Raw genomic sequence first — 16,421 nt, 5'->3', positions numbered from 1 at the left:
TTAAGAAAATGGTGTACTGAAAACAGATCTAATATCAAAAGGGATACACAGCACACTAGGGTGCATTGTGAAAATGTGGGTATTTCTACAAATGGTGAGCACAATAAAAGAATTTTGTCTAATATAGAATATTCTCATTCTAGTCTTCATTCTCAAAATTTTTCCAAATTCTCAACTTGATTCTCAGAATTTCTTTAATTGTCTTGAACCGAAAAGGGCATGCTTGTACATGCCTTAAAAACACCCTTCCTTGATTATAATCAATTTTCACTGTTTCAACTTACTGAAAAGTCATTTTCCCATCCTGCTGTATAATTTGCAGATGCCAAAGCTTGTATTTAACTGTGGTTAAAATCCACAACACATTTAAAGATTAAAACTCATTTTCATGTTACTGTTCTGCTTACAATTAGCATTTATTAATCAGACATCACTATTTACACTTTCCATTGCTTCAAAAAATATTTCATTTTGCCTTCACTGTTGTTTCCTTCAATATGTTTCTTATATATTATTAACTAATTAAGAATATAGCCCCATTTTGAACATGAACTTAAGTCAGATTCTCTTGGGTCTGCAATACATGAACTCACCTTCCCATGGCACATACACACACACAAAAATATTTCTCTGTTCTACTGATACATGGGTAGGGTGCAAAACTCCCACAAAAAGCTCTCAGGTTCAAAGATAACCAAAAAACTAAAGATCATTATTAGATGTCATGTATGCTACAGCATTTTCTTAGGAACAGCATACTGCAAGCATCCCTTTCAGATTAACATTCTGAATATTATTATTATTATTATTAGAAGGGGTGGGTTTCCCATGCACTTAGACCAGTTATTGGTCCACTGTGCGTCCCCCTTTAATTTCTACTGTCCCCATACTTTACCGGTACTGGTGTGTGCTATCAGCCCCGTTGAGCCAATGAGATCGGCCCTTGGTACCTGATATTTCCCCCATCTACCAGAGGAACTGGAAACTACTTGGGCAGAAAACTTGTTACCTAATTTAGCTCAGAGGTCTCCTAGAGACATAAGGATCTTTTACATGCCGTAAATCTACGTCACGGGACCCACGGCTTAAAGTTCCTCCCGGAGGACTTGTTCCCTGAATTTTTCCGCCCTTAAAAATTCGACGACCTCTGCCGGGTTTGAACCCACGTACCTTGAGTCATGAGGTGGGAGCGTTACCCCTAGACTACGGAGGCCGCTGTTCTGAATAATAAGTCAACCTTTAAGAGATTAAACAATGCATTTTACAAAGGTCACAATTTCTTTCAACCTTCTCCTTACTCTTATTGACTCACTCTGGTTCTCTATCCCAGCTGCCCTCTCCCTATGCCCTCAATGCTTGCCTTACTCGTTCATCCTGAAGAGGAGACAGAACTTTCCTCCAAAACATCTACTAGCTTACAGCATCATATTTCAAATGGCAGGATCTTCAGTCACAGCCGTAAGAACCAAGAACCTCAAATATTGCAGTGAACAGAGAAACTTACAACCTCCCATCACTATGACAGGCATAACAAAACCTCACCTTTAGGACAATTTCCATTATTATTAGGAAGCTGCCTTCCTGGACACATGCACTCCCCAGTCTCGCTTAACTCCATCCCATCAGGACACAGGCAAACATGCTGGCCATGAGGCTTTCCTAGGCACAGGTGGGAACACACAGTCTTGGACTGGTTGTTACAAGCATTTGTCCCTTCTTGGATACCATGAGCAAATACCTATGAAAACAAAGTCTCAGCATGATATATCACACAGAAATCTATACATCCCAGGCTATAATATCTTCCTACTTACAAGACAGATCCCAAAGTGAATATTACAGCAGAAATATATGGGGTAGAATGGATGTCTTAAAGCCTTCAACAGTTTGTGGGAATATCCCACATACTATCATGCTGTTTCGCTGTTTCACCGATCAACGGACAACACTCACTCCTATGTCAATAGCACATTGCTGTCAGCTCTCATACTTATACAGCACCTGCTGTTCAGCTCACTTTTCACCATCACGCGCGCTAACCAATCACATTGCTTCCAACGCTTGCATTTATACAGCACTCGCTGTATAATCTACATTCAGATCATTACACGTGCTAACCAATCAGCGCTCACAATCACAACTGCAAATTTCGCTTCCTCCATCGAGCATGGTATAAAAGGCGCAGCTCCAACCCAGCAATCGTCAGTGACCACATCAGCCAATCAGCCATCACACCTAGACCAGAGCAATCGGTCTTCGGAGTCATCAGCACTTCACTGTGTCAGGGATGGCTGCCTCGCCTCTCTGGCAGTTATGCCTGACTCACTGGGCAACTGGCTGCCTCGGCTCTCTAGCAGTCATGCCCGACTCATTGGGCAACTGGTGCAGCTGCCGCTACTCCAGCGACCGTGCTCTGCAACCAGACGTCTTCCAGCAACTGCCGCACTGCGGCCAGACAACTAACTCAGCTGCCGCAACATTAGTCAACACACCGTAACCAACATCTATTTCTATCGGCGCACACATCCCTACATCACCGGTCTTTCAAACAGGCCTACTATCAAGGAACGAACGGCCCTTTTCAGGGCCCACAAACATCCCAAAGTGGTTGTCTACTGGAGTATCGACAAATCCCACAAGTTAATGCCAACCTCACGGTGTTGTATGATCATTCATTATTTAATTTTTCAAGTATCATTAATAATCTCACTTGCAGAAGTTGAACTTCTTTTACTTATAATCTTTATTTTTACTTAGGTCACTACATCAGATCACCATTCACGTGATCTACTGTTTTTAATTCTGAATCAATACTTCTGCCAGGATTCTCCATGTGGGGACTACCAGTTTTCCAAGACAGGCAGCCAAAAAAAATCACCTACAACTTTGCATTTATAGCATTCTAGCCTATTCTTTCTGATCACCTTACAAAATTAAATGCAGAAGAAAAACTGTTTATAAAAATATACTTGGGTTACTTTTCAGTCAAGAAGTGTCCTATAAAAGCAAACAGCTCTATCCAAAAATGACGGTCTGTTGCCTCAGACTGTTGAGTAACTAATGAACTTGTAACAATTTAGTAGTAGGTTTTTAAACGTTTACCTACCTTCAAGTCCATGAGTCCCTGCAGCCCACTTTGAAGTCTAACAATCCCTACTCCATGATCCTTGTCTGCTGAAAACACTGAATTTTGTTTCCAGTCATCCCAGTAGAGATTGTCCTTGAAAACTGCCACAGCAAATGGGTGTGCCACATATTCCTGAACATGCCCAAAAAAGAAAAAAATTTGCTTCCTCCTTAATCTAAACTTAAAGAAGCATATAATTTATATGGATATATTTCATTGCTTGGCTATGTTTCCTAGTCTTCTACAACATAGAAACAAATACTGTGAATATCATCAAAACAAACTTCAGGGTATTTTCCATATCACTTTTCCATTGCAATGTATCAGTATATATCTACGAGGGATATCCGGAAAGTAAAGATACAAGTCCAGTAAAAATGCTAGGGATTTTTTTTTCCAGATATGGCAGTGCTGCTGTGTGAGATAGGAACCATATGACAGGGCTGAGTTCACCAGCCACAATCACAGAAACGCTGTGCTTGCAGTGCATATTTAAAATGGCCATGAAGATTCAAAATTCTGCCAAATGTGAGGTTCTTGCAGTAATTTGATATCTTCACATGAAAGGAGAAACTGCTACTGATATTCATTGCCAACTTGTTTCTCTTCACTGTGAAGATGTTATGAACNGGTTAACACCACATATACACGGTGCCAAATCCCAGAAGACTGCTTTCTTCAAGTGATGTCCAGGATGAAATTATGGAGTGGAAGGCCATCCATTGTCACTGATGAAATCATCAAAAAAAATTGATGAAGACATTCGTGCTGACAGACATTTAACCATGGATGAACTTCATCAACAATGTCCAGAAGTGTCAAAAACTGTTCTCCATGGCTAAGAGGGCAGGCAGGAGATTTCCACGATGCTGAAATAAAAAAAAAACTCGTTCCCAGGCTCACTAAGTGCTTTGTGATCCATGGTGACTATGCTGAAAAGTAAATAAAGGTGTGTTGTAAAAGTGCCACAAGGAAATCCATAAAAAAAAAAGCTTTTCCAAATATTTCCTGGGCTTTGTATCTTTACTTTCCGGATATCCTTTGCAATCTAACTCATATGTAAATCAACCCCCATACATAATACACCACTCATAAATTAACGTGTCATACAGTGAGGGAAATATGCATACTTAATAAGTATATTGTAANAACCATCTCTACGGCGTCTTCGGTAACGTAAACACGTTACAATATAATCAGAGGACCTCAAGATGTACGAATGAAAAAAAATCACTTCTGTTAAATACATACAAGGTGGTATCGGAAAGTTCCCGGATTGTTGTTGTTGTAACTGCCTCAGTGAAAGAAAAAGAAAGAGGAGGCCAAGGTCACACTTCTGAAAGCCTATTGCATCAGTCTGCCACATGACACCATGCTGTGAACATGCACTATTTTTACAAGAGTGCTTTTTCAAGTTTATGTTTCAGTTTGTCTGCAATGAATGGCAAAATTGAGCAACATGTCTGCATAAAGTTGTACGTGAAGCTCAATAATTCCACTACTGAAATGCTTCGTGAGGTTTTTGGAGAACTTTATTTAAGCAGGAGAGGGTTTCTGAATGGCATTCGCATTTCAAGGCAGCCAAAATTGAGTAAGTTAAGCCAGCACTTCTTTTTTGACCTAGTTCAGGAACTTTCTAATACACCTGGTACAATGAAAAATAATAAGAACAGAAAATTAATGGAATACACAAAATTTAAAGGAACAAACATCATCATCAAGAAAGATATCCTCAGAGGAATGTTGATTTTTTGAACTTGGGGTAGGAGAAAATATGAAAAAAGAAAACTGAATAGTGTGAAAGAAATTTTATAAAATGTGTCAGGTAAAAGAGGGGGGGAGGGAGGGAGGGAGTGTGCGCATGCATGCGTTTCTCCATGGTGATTTGCAAAATAATGTGGCAATTCCAAAAGAATACTATTTTTACAAGTGTTATACTTTACAACTATGTGTACAATATATTGTTAATATACAGAATCAAAATATGATATATGTGTAATATATGAACTACAAATACTCACATTATTAGCAATTATTTTATTAAATCTATGTCCATCCAAGTTGGCAGAAGCAATGTAATCTTCACGTGCATCAACCCAGTAGATTCTCTCTGCAATGTGATCAATAGTCACACCATTCGGCCATTCCACAACAGGTTTCTTGAACAGACGTTTAACATTACTACCGTCTAGTTCTGCCCTATTCACACTAGGGTCCCCTGGTGCCCAGTCAGTCCAAAACATGTACCTATACATAATAATCATAGAAATAAAATAACATCAGCGTACATGAATGTCAATCATACTGATCTTTACCCAATAACAGGAGATCACATACTAATTCCTACTAAGAGTTCAATTGACCATGTACAAAATATGTTTTTCAAGGTCTCCAGTTGTTTTCCTTTTTATCTACCTGGCCTAAATACATACTGCAAGAGCGAGGGAACCCATTACAAAGTTACGCATGTCCTTCAGGTGGATATTTTTAACATCCAATGCCAATGATGACGAGCAGAAAGCAAGGAATGAAAAGTACTCATTCATGATTTACATATCTTGCAGAAATGAGCAGTACTCATTCACCAGTTGAAGGATTGTATTATTTTATCATGAATGATTCTAGCTCACTTTGACGTTTCATGAGTAAGAAGCACATCTTCCAGCCACTAAATGTTAACAGGAGACAGAAAGTAAAGTTTTCTTTACACAGTAAATATCCTTCCTTCCATGCACATGCATAAAAATAGCTAATGGCACTATATTATATGATATGGGTGATAAAGGACAGATTACTTGGAAATTCAGGTATTTCAGTTGCAAATGGAGAGCAAATGAAAAGGCAAGTCGTTATCCACAGCCAGAGCCAATGGAAACGCTTGTAACAAACTCAACAAACCACACCTCTACTGCCTCCAAAATTCAAATTCACACATAATCTGAACTGTTACTTAGCCATGCCACAGTTGATGAAACACAAGGAGACTCAACCATACCCCAAAGTGAAAAGGCTATACAAGATGTACACAAATAATAGAGTTTCAAGATTTCTGTTGATGAAAATTCTGTGAAGCTATCTCAACTGGTCAGCAATCACAGGCAAATGTCAGCAATGTTCACAGGAATACATTCATGAGCAAATTTCTTACTGACTTTTATTTATAGGGACATTAATGCAAAATAGCAGCATTCAATTTGTGGTAAAGATATTTTCTTACCGTTCTTCTTGCTTTCAATCAGATTCCTTTAAACACCACTAAATGTACATTTCATGTATAAACACAGACTTCTCAAGTCTATGAGCTGGTGTTCTTCACTAATAACAAGTATGGTTCCTTGACCTTCACCACTTCCCTTTTTGATAAATGGCTTGAAACTCTCTCAATTAAAGCACAGATACCTTTTCAACATTAAAAAAAAAAGGAAAAACACTTTTCCAACATCTTACCCTTTCACTGGATGAACAGCAATGCCACGAGGTTTCATCAGCTTGTCAGGACCAAGTATAGTCCTACGCATGCGACCCTCATGATCTATGTCTGTACGAATAATTTCTATTTTAGCTCGCATGCCATCAACAAAGTACAACACATTGGACACCCAATCCAGAGCCATCCCTTCAATGGATGACAATTCTGTTTCCACGAGAATTTCTGGTTCCTTCTTTCCATTCAAGCACTGTCGCTAAAGATAAAAAAATATGATTAAAAAACATACTGCTAGCAGTAAAAGGCAGCAAAAGAAGGAAACACATATAAAATGATGTCACTAAAAGCAGCAGGTTCTGCATTATGTAATTTTATTATTACAGGTGCCACTTTTTGGTCACCTAGTGACAAAGTGAAATATCTTCAGAGACAACAAGTAGTAGTCTTCAATTTGCACTTTCCAGGAAGGAAACTCCAAATGATGTACTGAGTAGCCCAGTATTATTTATGTGCATAAGTCATAACTGCATATCCACTGTCCATTCACATATTTCAACAGTAAAACCACACAACAGATTTCAATGAAATCTGATGCTGGGGTTCTACAACATATGTCACAAACCAAATTTAATTTTAGTTTATTTACATGAAACACAAATCAAACTTCAGTTTGTTGGACACTGCTCATCATGTATCAACTTTCAGGTAACAAATAATTGTAAAAGTTATTACAATCTACAGCTTCTATTTCATTAATTTACAGTTAATTTATTACTACTGTCAGTATCTCTGACTACATAGCACTAAATGGAAGCCTGACTGGTGAATTAAGAAGCACAAAAGATACAGAAGGAAGTGAGCAATGGCATGTTGGAAGTAGTACATTTGCCTGGAGGGACTGAGTAAAACAAAAAAAACTCAGTCAGGGCAGTTGGAGTTGATATTTGAATCTGCAACTGCAAAGTATGAAGCAGAGTGCTACCTGCTCAACCATGCAGTTCAATGATGTACAACTTTATTTTATTAATTCAAGTTATTCCTTTAATTTTAACAATTTTTAACTTTCCTAAAATACGACTTTTAACACAACTTTTTAAACGTTTCTAAGAAATAAGGTGTATATATTGTATGACAGCAAGTATCATAATTTTGACTATACATTTCCATGCCAATTATAACACATTACATAGTATGGATGGCCCCTGAAAAACTAAAGATGGTTCAAAACATGTTGGGCAAATTTGATTAACATGAATGTATCTATATTATTTTTTTTATATTCTGAATGCAAGGAGTATATTATATGGTAATACAACAGAATGGCTCCAAACGTGAAAACGAAAGATTATTTACACAAAACTGCAGTCTCTCTCCCACATGCAGTACTGTGAAAAGGAATTGACTGAAAACACCATCTCTCACAGTTTTGCAGTTGGCATCAATAAATGAGATATTAATGTCCAATCATAGTGGCCATGCAGTCTAAGACATGAAATGACTTAGCCTGAAGGGATCATGGGTTCAAATCCAACTCAAGGCATGGATGTTTGTCTGCATTTAGTCTGTGTTGGTGTGTAGGAAGCGGCCTTGTGATGCGCTCATCACCCATCCAGGGAGTCCTACTGACTCTCTATGATTAAGAAACTGAAGTGAAAAAAATAATTTCACAGATGCCCTATGTTCCAAGTGGGAACAACAGAAACAGACAGGCAGATAAAGATACTAACATCTGGCTAAATTATCAGTTAGTCCTGGAAAATAACATTTCATTGACATATCCCAATATAAATCACACACTCCTTAATTACCATGTGGAGCTACTTCTTGACACATTATACAACAATAATGGTAATTTATGTGACACCTGCACCATTCTCTGTGCACTATTTGTTATAATAACCATATTTCATGCACAAGTACTTTTTCATGAAATCTATCATCATTTTGTGTACTTCTACATGTTAAAGCATATATGAATGTACCGTTTAAACACTGTAAGATTACTTCAGTTAAATTCTCATATTTGCACTTCATTCAGTGTCATGCATAAACCTTGCATACAAAATGTGTTAATGTAGGTTAGGCTCACAAAATAATAATACAGGTTGTTGATTAATGCTATAATGAAGTACATTTGAATACAAACATTTATTTTAAAATTCTTGACACCACCTTGAACTGAGAAAACAGTTCCAAGCTCAGAACTTCAACAAATGACAATAGATAATGCACCTGAAACTAAATCTTGAATTCAGAGAAAAAAATAAATGCCACAAACTATAACATGGGAGAAAACTGATGAGGGGCTTTAAGAAGACAGAGGTAGGTGGAGAGCCTTATTTATTATTTACATATTCATTTTCTTCTATTTGGTTTATTTAACAAAGCTGTTAGTAGCTCATGTTATACAGTATCAAATGGCAACAAGATTAGTTGATAAATAATGAATTACAATGGAGTATAAGGAAGCAATCATGGTTCAGTCTGAGGTACTACCTCATCGTGTAACTGGTGGGACTAAGGAAAGCAACAATAACAACAACAAAATGATCAGTCTCCAAACCAATAATTTATCCCAGGACCTCCCATATAAGGAGTGGTGCTATCCACTCAACTGCAACATTCAGTAGCTTAGTTATTAGATGACCTGCATACAAGTTGGAAAATCAGATGATTATTAATATTTTGTGTCCTCACAATCAGCTGAATAAATTAATTAGTGGTTAAATAATGACTGAATAACTATGGCGGCCCTAGTTCACAGATGTGCCTACTACACACCTGGACATTTAAACTATTCAGACATACTTACACCGATAGAGTCTGTAATAATGTCGGCCCAGTACACACAGTTGTTACGCATGTCAAAATCAATGGCAATGACATTTTTGAGACCAAAAATTGGTAGTGGCTCAAGGGTACTGTCAGTGTCCAAATTTATTCGTGTAATCTTATCTCGTTGTGCAAGAAGGAGAAATTCTTGCTCCTCACTGAAAGTAATTACATAAATCTATTAGGTACTGTAACTGCATCATTATGATTACTGCATAAAAATATTGTACAATACACATTTCAACCAAAAACAAACCTGAAATGTCAAGCAATAACTGTTCCAATGGTGTTAAAATCAACTTCATAAAGAAACAACTTTTATCACAGGAAAACCAAAGAATATCTAATTAATTTGCTCTGAGAAGTATTTAAAATTACATTGGAATTGCCAAGGAATGGAAGTTACATTAAATAATTATTAACTGAAATAGTTTGCAAAATACTATTCCAGTTAATCAACATTTTTCTGCTTCACTAATAAAAGAACAATCAAATCACACATGATATCACATGAAATGTCTCCAACAATACTGGTCAATATTTTACAATTCATAATAATGGAATATTATGTGAAAACTAATCAAGCTAATGCAAAAATATTACTGTATTTTCTCAAATACCATGTATATTTTTTTCAAAAATGAAACAGCCGATGGGATTAGCAACAGTCCAAAGTGTGTGACCCAAAGAGAGGGGGGAGAGAGTAAAGTACAGTAAAACTATCCTTGTAATAGGCCTTCAATGTTCCGACATTTTCTAGGCAAGGCAGTGAGGTCATCAGCCTTATGTGCCAGCCACTCTTTACCCCCGGAAGATTCCTGGTACTCATTTCTGTTAGGGGCTGAAGTAGACATCAGGGTCATATTGCAGCTGAAAGGATTAGGTCAACTGAAAAAGTCCAATAACTCCATCAGAAATGGAACCACTGACCTTCCGGCCTGTAGCATAGTGCCTCAACGAACTATACTATCACATGCTGCCCCCCCCGCCCATTCTGAATTCCACATTAACTTTCATTAACATGCTTTTCTATACACAGACACATGCACAGCTACAGTCTGTAGTTAAGGATTAAATGTTTGTCTATGATGATAACACATACATGTTTTAAATGCATGTATTTACAATCCTTAAGATAGTGAAAAGCTCAATTTAATTCAAGAGGCAGAATAAATTAGAAATCACAATGTGAGTAGAAACTATGGTATTAATTTCTGATACAGAATAAATGTTTTGCAAATATGTTAGAAGTGAAAGTTCAAGTGTGCTGTACTGAGCAGGGATGGAGGGTGGGGATCTTTTAAACAAAGAATCTGCATATCAGAAAAGAAAAATGTCTCCCAATGACAGGATGTATGATCCTGGAAAACACAAGGCAGTAGTGGAAATATGCAAGGAACATAACCAAATTTCACAACATTATGTACTATGCACACTTACATTTAACATGTACATTTTAATACTTCGTTAATTTCACATACATTACAGTACTTATTTCTTAAAACTGGGTGTGTGGTTTCTTTAGGAAGCAGGATATTTGTATGTAGTTCACACATTAACTGATATGTAACTAGTTAAAATTAAATCAAGTATGTAGTAGTATTTACTTGTAATTTTAAGACTGCTGGTAACTTAGACAACATAGTATCAAATGTTTTGATGGCAATGAATAATGAATTGGAAAGCATGATGGGAAGCAGTCACGGCCTAATTCAGAGATTATCACAGAATTTTCCTGCAGACTGAGGAAAATCACAAAAACTGTTAAGTCAGGTAACAGGTATCCCTGTCAATATTCAAACCAGACACCTCCCAAATACAAGTCAGAAGCATTACTGTTTGAACCAAATTTCTCAGTGGGGTGTCCAACAAACTGTTAAAAGTTTTTTTTATTTAAACTAATATGCAATGGGAGAAATTTTTTTAATGTATGGTGAAAAATGATGATTAAAGTTACATACTCAACACGGCAAGGAATTTTATCTGGTCTGAACTGATCATCATTGCTAACCGTGCAGACATCACCAGCAATTTTAACATAGCCCTTAGTACGTTCGTAAGTCTCTCCTGGTTGACAAGAAGAGGGGGGCTTATACGGATCTAGATCAGTTGTTCTGTTACGGATGCACAACCCTGTAGACGTGGTCCTCATGAATCCAACATCACTGCAAAAGATAGAGCAAAGAACATCTGTACTGGTGCTAGAACTTAACTATGATACAGAAAGAAGGGAAAATGTTCATTATCAGTGTAACACTGTACATTATGCATGGTATATCTCTGTTGGCATTTTAAAGAAATAACATATTGTAACATGTCAATGTACTGCCAGGCAATGGCTTAATAAACACCCTGCATTACACATATGCAACAACAGAACAGCAAGGTTCCGCAACCCATTTCTAGACAATGGCTTGGTAAACACACTTCCACGTAGGCAGTGATGTCACACAACAGTGGATAGAGACCATATGACATGTTTTCTGTATGTTCAGGCTGAAGGTTTGTGGAGGGCAGCAGAGGTCATTTGTAGGCAATCGTAAACTGGAGGAGTGAGTAATAGACGGACTTCACTTGAATTTCTAAGTCCCATGGGAACAGCAGTGTGGCCAGAAGAAGATTTAGACAACTTAGTGTGTGACATTATATGTGCTGTAGTACATCGATAATGGAAGTGCATAATTTAGTGAGACTTACAGTTTGTGTTATAAATCAGTAGCCAGGAAACAGATAGTGAAGACAAGTGGAAACAGACTGAGATGACTAGAGTGGAATGATTGTAAATTGCGTAAATCAGCAACAGTGTAATAATTAATTGTAGTTACAACTTGTACATTGTTAATAAATCCAATTACCAATCGAAACTCTGTCTTTAGTCACTCAAACACGTAGCAATATATTAAAAAAATAAGCAGTGACAGTAACAAGTAGCATTCTTGTGCACTGCGAATAACGCATGTAAAAAAGAAATATTCATAGCTGGTGGAAGTAGGATGTTGACATGGGCAAATATAATTTTATATATTTCCATGGTACAATTCAAACTACTACTTCATCATTTTTCAAAAAGAAATAAAATAGCAGCAAATATTTTAAAACTTCATTACTAGTTTTCATTCACGAGCAAGGAAACTTGAATAATCAAAGTTCCTGCATGGTCATACGAGATCCAAGTTTCTTTCACCTGTAAATACTAAGATGACACCATGTAATATGGTAGATAAGTACAAACATTTCAGAAAAACCTGCTGCCTCCATCTTCAGGGTATTCTCGTAACAACTCAATGGATCATAAAATAAATTCTGCAAGATCTCTTCCTCTGACAAACAATAAACTGCAACTGTATATGAACTATGAAAAATTAGTAAATTTATAATTTTTCCTTTACGGCACAGGAAATCTTCCTGGTGGACAATGGAAGGCATCTTCTGTCGTTGTATCAACCATTCTTTGCAAACGTTCTAACCATCAGGTTTCATCATTTCTAAACCCATCCAATGTTGTACATCCCTTGACCATAATTTCATTTGTGTGGCTTCAATCTGTTGAGAATGGATACTAAATTATGAGGATTTGTAATTTATACAGTTCACCTTGCCGTTACAGTTGTCAATCAAAATTATAGCAGCCCAGTAATGTGGCTCATGATGGAAACAATGACTACCGACTGCTGAGGAAACCTCTTGCAACAAGATAACATGGAAGACTGAGCAAGATATATAGTATCAAAATTGTATATTAGGGAAATAATGGGGATGTGCAGCTCAACTGAAATGGCTCAGGATAATGACCTCTCATCCATCTGTCTGACTGTCTATGTCTGTTTTCATGTGCCCTCCTATTCAACTGCCTGCCAACCTCCACTCCCCACCAACCAACCACCCAACCATTCTTCAATCCATCACTTGTGTAATTAATGATTTTGTTAGCTCAGGCTATCAGTATCAAAGACAGGACGACAAATAAATATGAAAGTTCATTGAAGGATGTGGTTATGCCCTAATTTACCTGGAGGGACTACCAAAAACACAGAACACCTATATCAGAATAGCTGGTCTCCAGACCAAGATTTGAACCTAGGACCCCCTGAATATGAAGCAAGAGTGTTAACTGCTTGACTGTAACCTACAGCCGCAGAGGAGTTGAACCTCAAGATTCTGTTTGCAGAGTTATCTAATACATCTTTAGTGCATTAATCATCTGCATGAACAACCATAAAATATGCCCCGTGATACATTACACAAGATAAAAGCAGCCTTACCAATCATAATCTTCTACACCACATTCACAAATTTCCATCTTAATAGGACGATCATAATTGCGACCATTGAAGCAGTTTGAGTGAGGAATGCGCCGCTGGTATGTCTCTTTGCGACCCAGCACACACGGCATATAGCTGCCATTGCCAGCACTTGGTGACCAGAATTTGTAATCCTCATCAGTACAGTTATAACCTGAAATATAATGTAAGCACAAATAGCAATTAAATCCTGCTTTTCTTTTTTCAAATACATCCAAAGTACAGTGTTTTTCTTGAGCAGCAGTAACTAACCAATCAAAAAATTCCACTGTTGCTACAAAACCCAACAGTTTATCTTCACCACAAAAAAAACACCTCACCACAGGACCCTGTCCTAACCATGTCAAATCAAGTTTACATCCTTCCTCTCATGTACCACACCATGAAGATGGATGAGTGCAGGTAAAGTTCAGCACATTTTTAACCTCAGCAACAGATGGACATGAATGGTCAGTTTTACTGCTGAGTAAGGTACAGTAACCATTGAAGAGGAAGCTGGATGGACATCCAGCCAGTCTGAATGTGGCATAAAGAAAAATATTTCTACATGTGACAAGAACTAAACCAGTCATCCAGCCAGAAACAACCATTTTGCTGACAGCTATTCCTTACTACTCCAAAATCCATTTTAATACTAATCTTTGACCAATTCTAATGATTCCCCAAGTCAATTCTTTCTCTGACACTTTCAAACAAACTTCTGTAAGATTTATTGTTTTCTGCAAATTTTCTATACGCCTTGTCCATTCTGCTCTTTCTGTTTAACCATCCTAAAAATATTAGGTGATAAATACAAACTGCAAAGCTGCTTCATATAAATATATATTCTTTTCTTCCATTCTTTCAATACATCATCCATGCTATACATTGTCCTCAGCACTTTGTAAAAAAAATGTTATTTTAAAGAACCCCTTCACACATATTAGTTACTAGTATGCACTATCGACATCTTACTTCTTAGACTTGAAAGGATTCTGATGATGGTATGCTGTACAGAACTGTAAGGTTTCTTATTGTGGACTCTATCCATCGTTTGGTATATATGACAAAAAAACCACAACGTTTTGGAGACTGGATCTGTCTCCATCCTCACGTGGATGAGGCAAGATAGACCTACTCAGTTGGGCCCGTTAGAAAGAGCTAGTCTCAATCACTGGACCTTGTCATATATACCAGACGATGGATAGAGTCCAAAATAAGAAACCTTACAGTTCTGTACAGCATACACCATCATTAGAATCCTTTCAAGTCTATCTGTGTAACTGGCATGGAACCGGTATATACCGTTCCCTTTAAGGTCCAGTGATTGAGACTAGCACTTTCTAACAGGCCCAACTGAGTAGGTCTATCTTGCCCCATCCAACTGAGGATGGAGATAGATCCAGTCTCTGAAACGTTGTGGTTTTTTGTCATTATACCCTTCTTTTTAAGGTCCAGTGATTGAGACTAGCTCTTTCTAACAGGCCCAACTGAGTAGGTCTATCTTGCCCCATCCAACTGAGGATGGAGACAGATCCAGTCTCCGAAACGTTGTGGTTTTTTGTCATATATATCAGATGATGGATAGGGTCCAAAATAAGAAACCTTACAGTTCCGTATATCTTACTTCTTGTCCAGCAAGCTTTCTCACTTTTATACTTTCTAAGATTTATACATTTATCTGCTTCTTGCCATCAATTACTGCTTCATACTATGTGAAATATGCTCCCTCTTCATACACTCACCATCTCAAGGACATGACAACATAGTAAACTGCAAGAATTGTAAATGAATTTGGAAAAAGAAAAAATCTTGAAAAAGAAGTGGATTTCAAGTTCTTCCAGACTCAGACACTGGATACAAGGTCAAACACTGTATTTACACAGGATAAAAACCTCTCATTATACTCTAAGGCATCTAAAAAAGTTTGAGATGTACTTGTTCATTTGCATGTTGAATGGAATTTACCTGCAAGAGTCATCTTTGCATCAACCTTGTTCAGGTAAGCAACATGTTACATGATTGTTAGTGATATAACTGGCAACATATGATAGCTATCATAACTTGGAACTCTTGTGATAATTGTCCTGTACTCTGAATTGTCATTAATGGCTAACAATTAGCCACAGTAACTGGAGCCAAGATAGTAGCTACAATCAGGTCATAACCACTTCCTTCCACATTCTTTACAATTCACTATCAACCAATCATTTGGTGCTAAACAGTCTCAGTCACTGAAAGTGTTATTAATTAAAGTAGAAAAGATATAACTGAGCAATATAACCAGTGGTTATACTGATGGAATCATTTAATTAATCCAGTAATACCCAATTTGTTTAGTGGTCAGGGGGGGGGGTTAGTGAATGACTAAATAAAATTACAAGGAACATGCTACTTGGAGATGGTTCAAAGTGTCACGTGGCTTCAGGTTTTTCTGCAATGGCTGGAAGTTCACATATGAAATGGAATAAAATTCTGAAGCTGTGATTTTCAATGGGATCCATACTTTCAAAAATCAAGGTAAATACTATGTATATGATTCAACAAGTGTTGAGAGGAACTAATCACCCACTTTCCTTTGATACAACACTGACCACACAGTGTGTGAATTTTTTTTTTTGGGGAGGGGGGGGAAGACTACAAGGTAATCTCACAGCCTCCTAACAAAATGTATGGGGAGAAACAGATACAAAGACAGTGGCACAAATGGATATACAGCCAGACCAACAGCAAGGTGACCTCAAAAACACAAAAA

At 37.4% G+C, this 16,421-nt stretch overlaps 1 protein-coding gene across 1 annotated transcript in view; it reads right to left on the bottom strand.

Annotated features, from left to right (window-relative positions):
- LOC111874966 (sortilin-related receptor) overlaps positions 1–16,421 on the bottom strand; it is a 66,359-nt gene that overhangs the window by 36,184 nt on the left and 13,754 nt on the right. The window contains exons 9-15 of the mRNA XM_023870872.2: positions 13,649–13,841; positions 11,348–11,551; positions 9,367–9,544; positions 6,575–6,810; positions 5,149–5,374; positions 3,107–3,259; positions 1,543–1,738 (exon numbers count right to left, since the gene is read on the bottom strand). Coding sequence (XP_023726640.1) covers positions 1,543–1,738; positions 3,107–3,259; positions 5,149–5,374; positions 6,575–6,810; positions 9,367–9,544; positions 11,348–11,551; positions 13,649–13,841 — 1,386 coding nt within the window. The remainder of the gene's footprint in view (positions 1–1,542; positions 1,739–3,106; positions 3,260–5,148; positions 5,375–6,574; positions 6,811–9,366; positions 9,545–11,347; positions 11,552–13,648; positions 13,842–16,421) is intronic.

This window comes from Cryptotermes secundus, unplaced genomic scaffold, assembly GCF_002891405.2.
Source record: "Cryptotermes secundus unplaced genomic scaffold, Csec_1.0 scaffold795, whole genome shotgun sequence".
Taxonomy (NCBI): Eukaryota; Metazoa; Arthropoda; class Insecta; order Blattodea; family Kalotermitidae; genus Cryptotermes; species Cryptotermes secundus.
The sequence above is the reverse complement of the archived record's forward strand: the minus strand, read 5'-3'. Positions and strand labels throughout refer to the sequence as shown.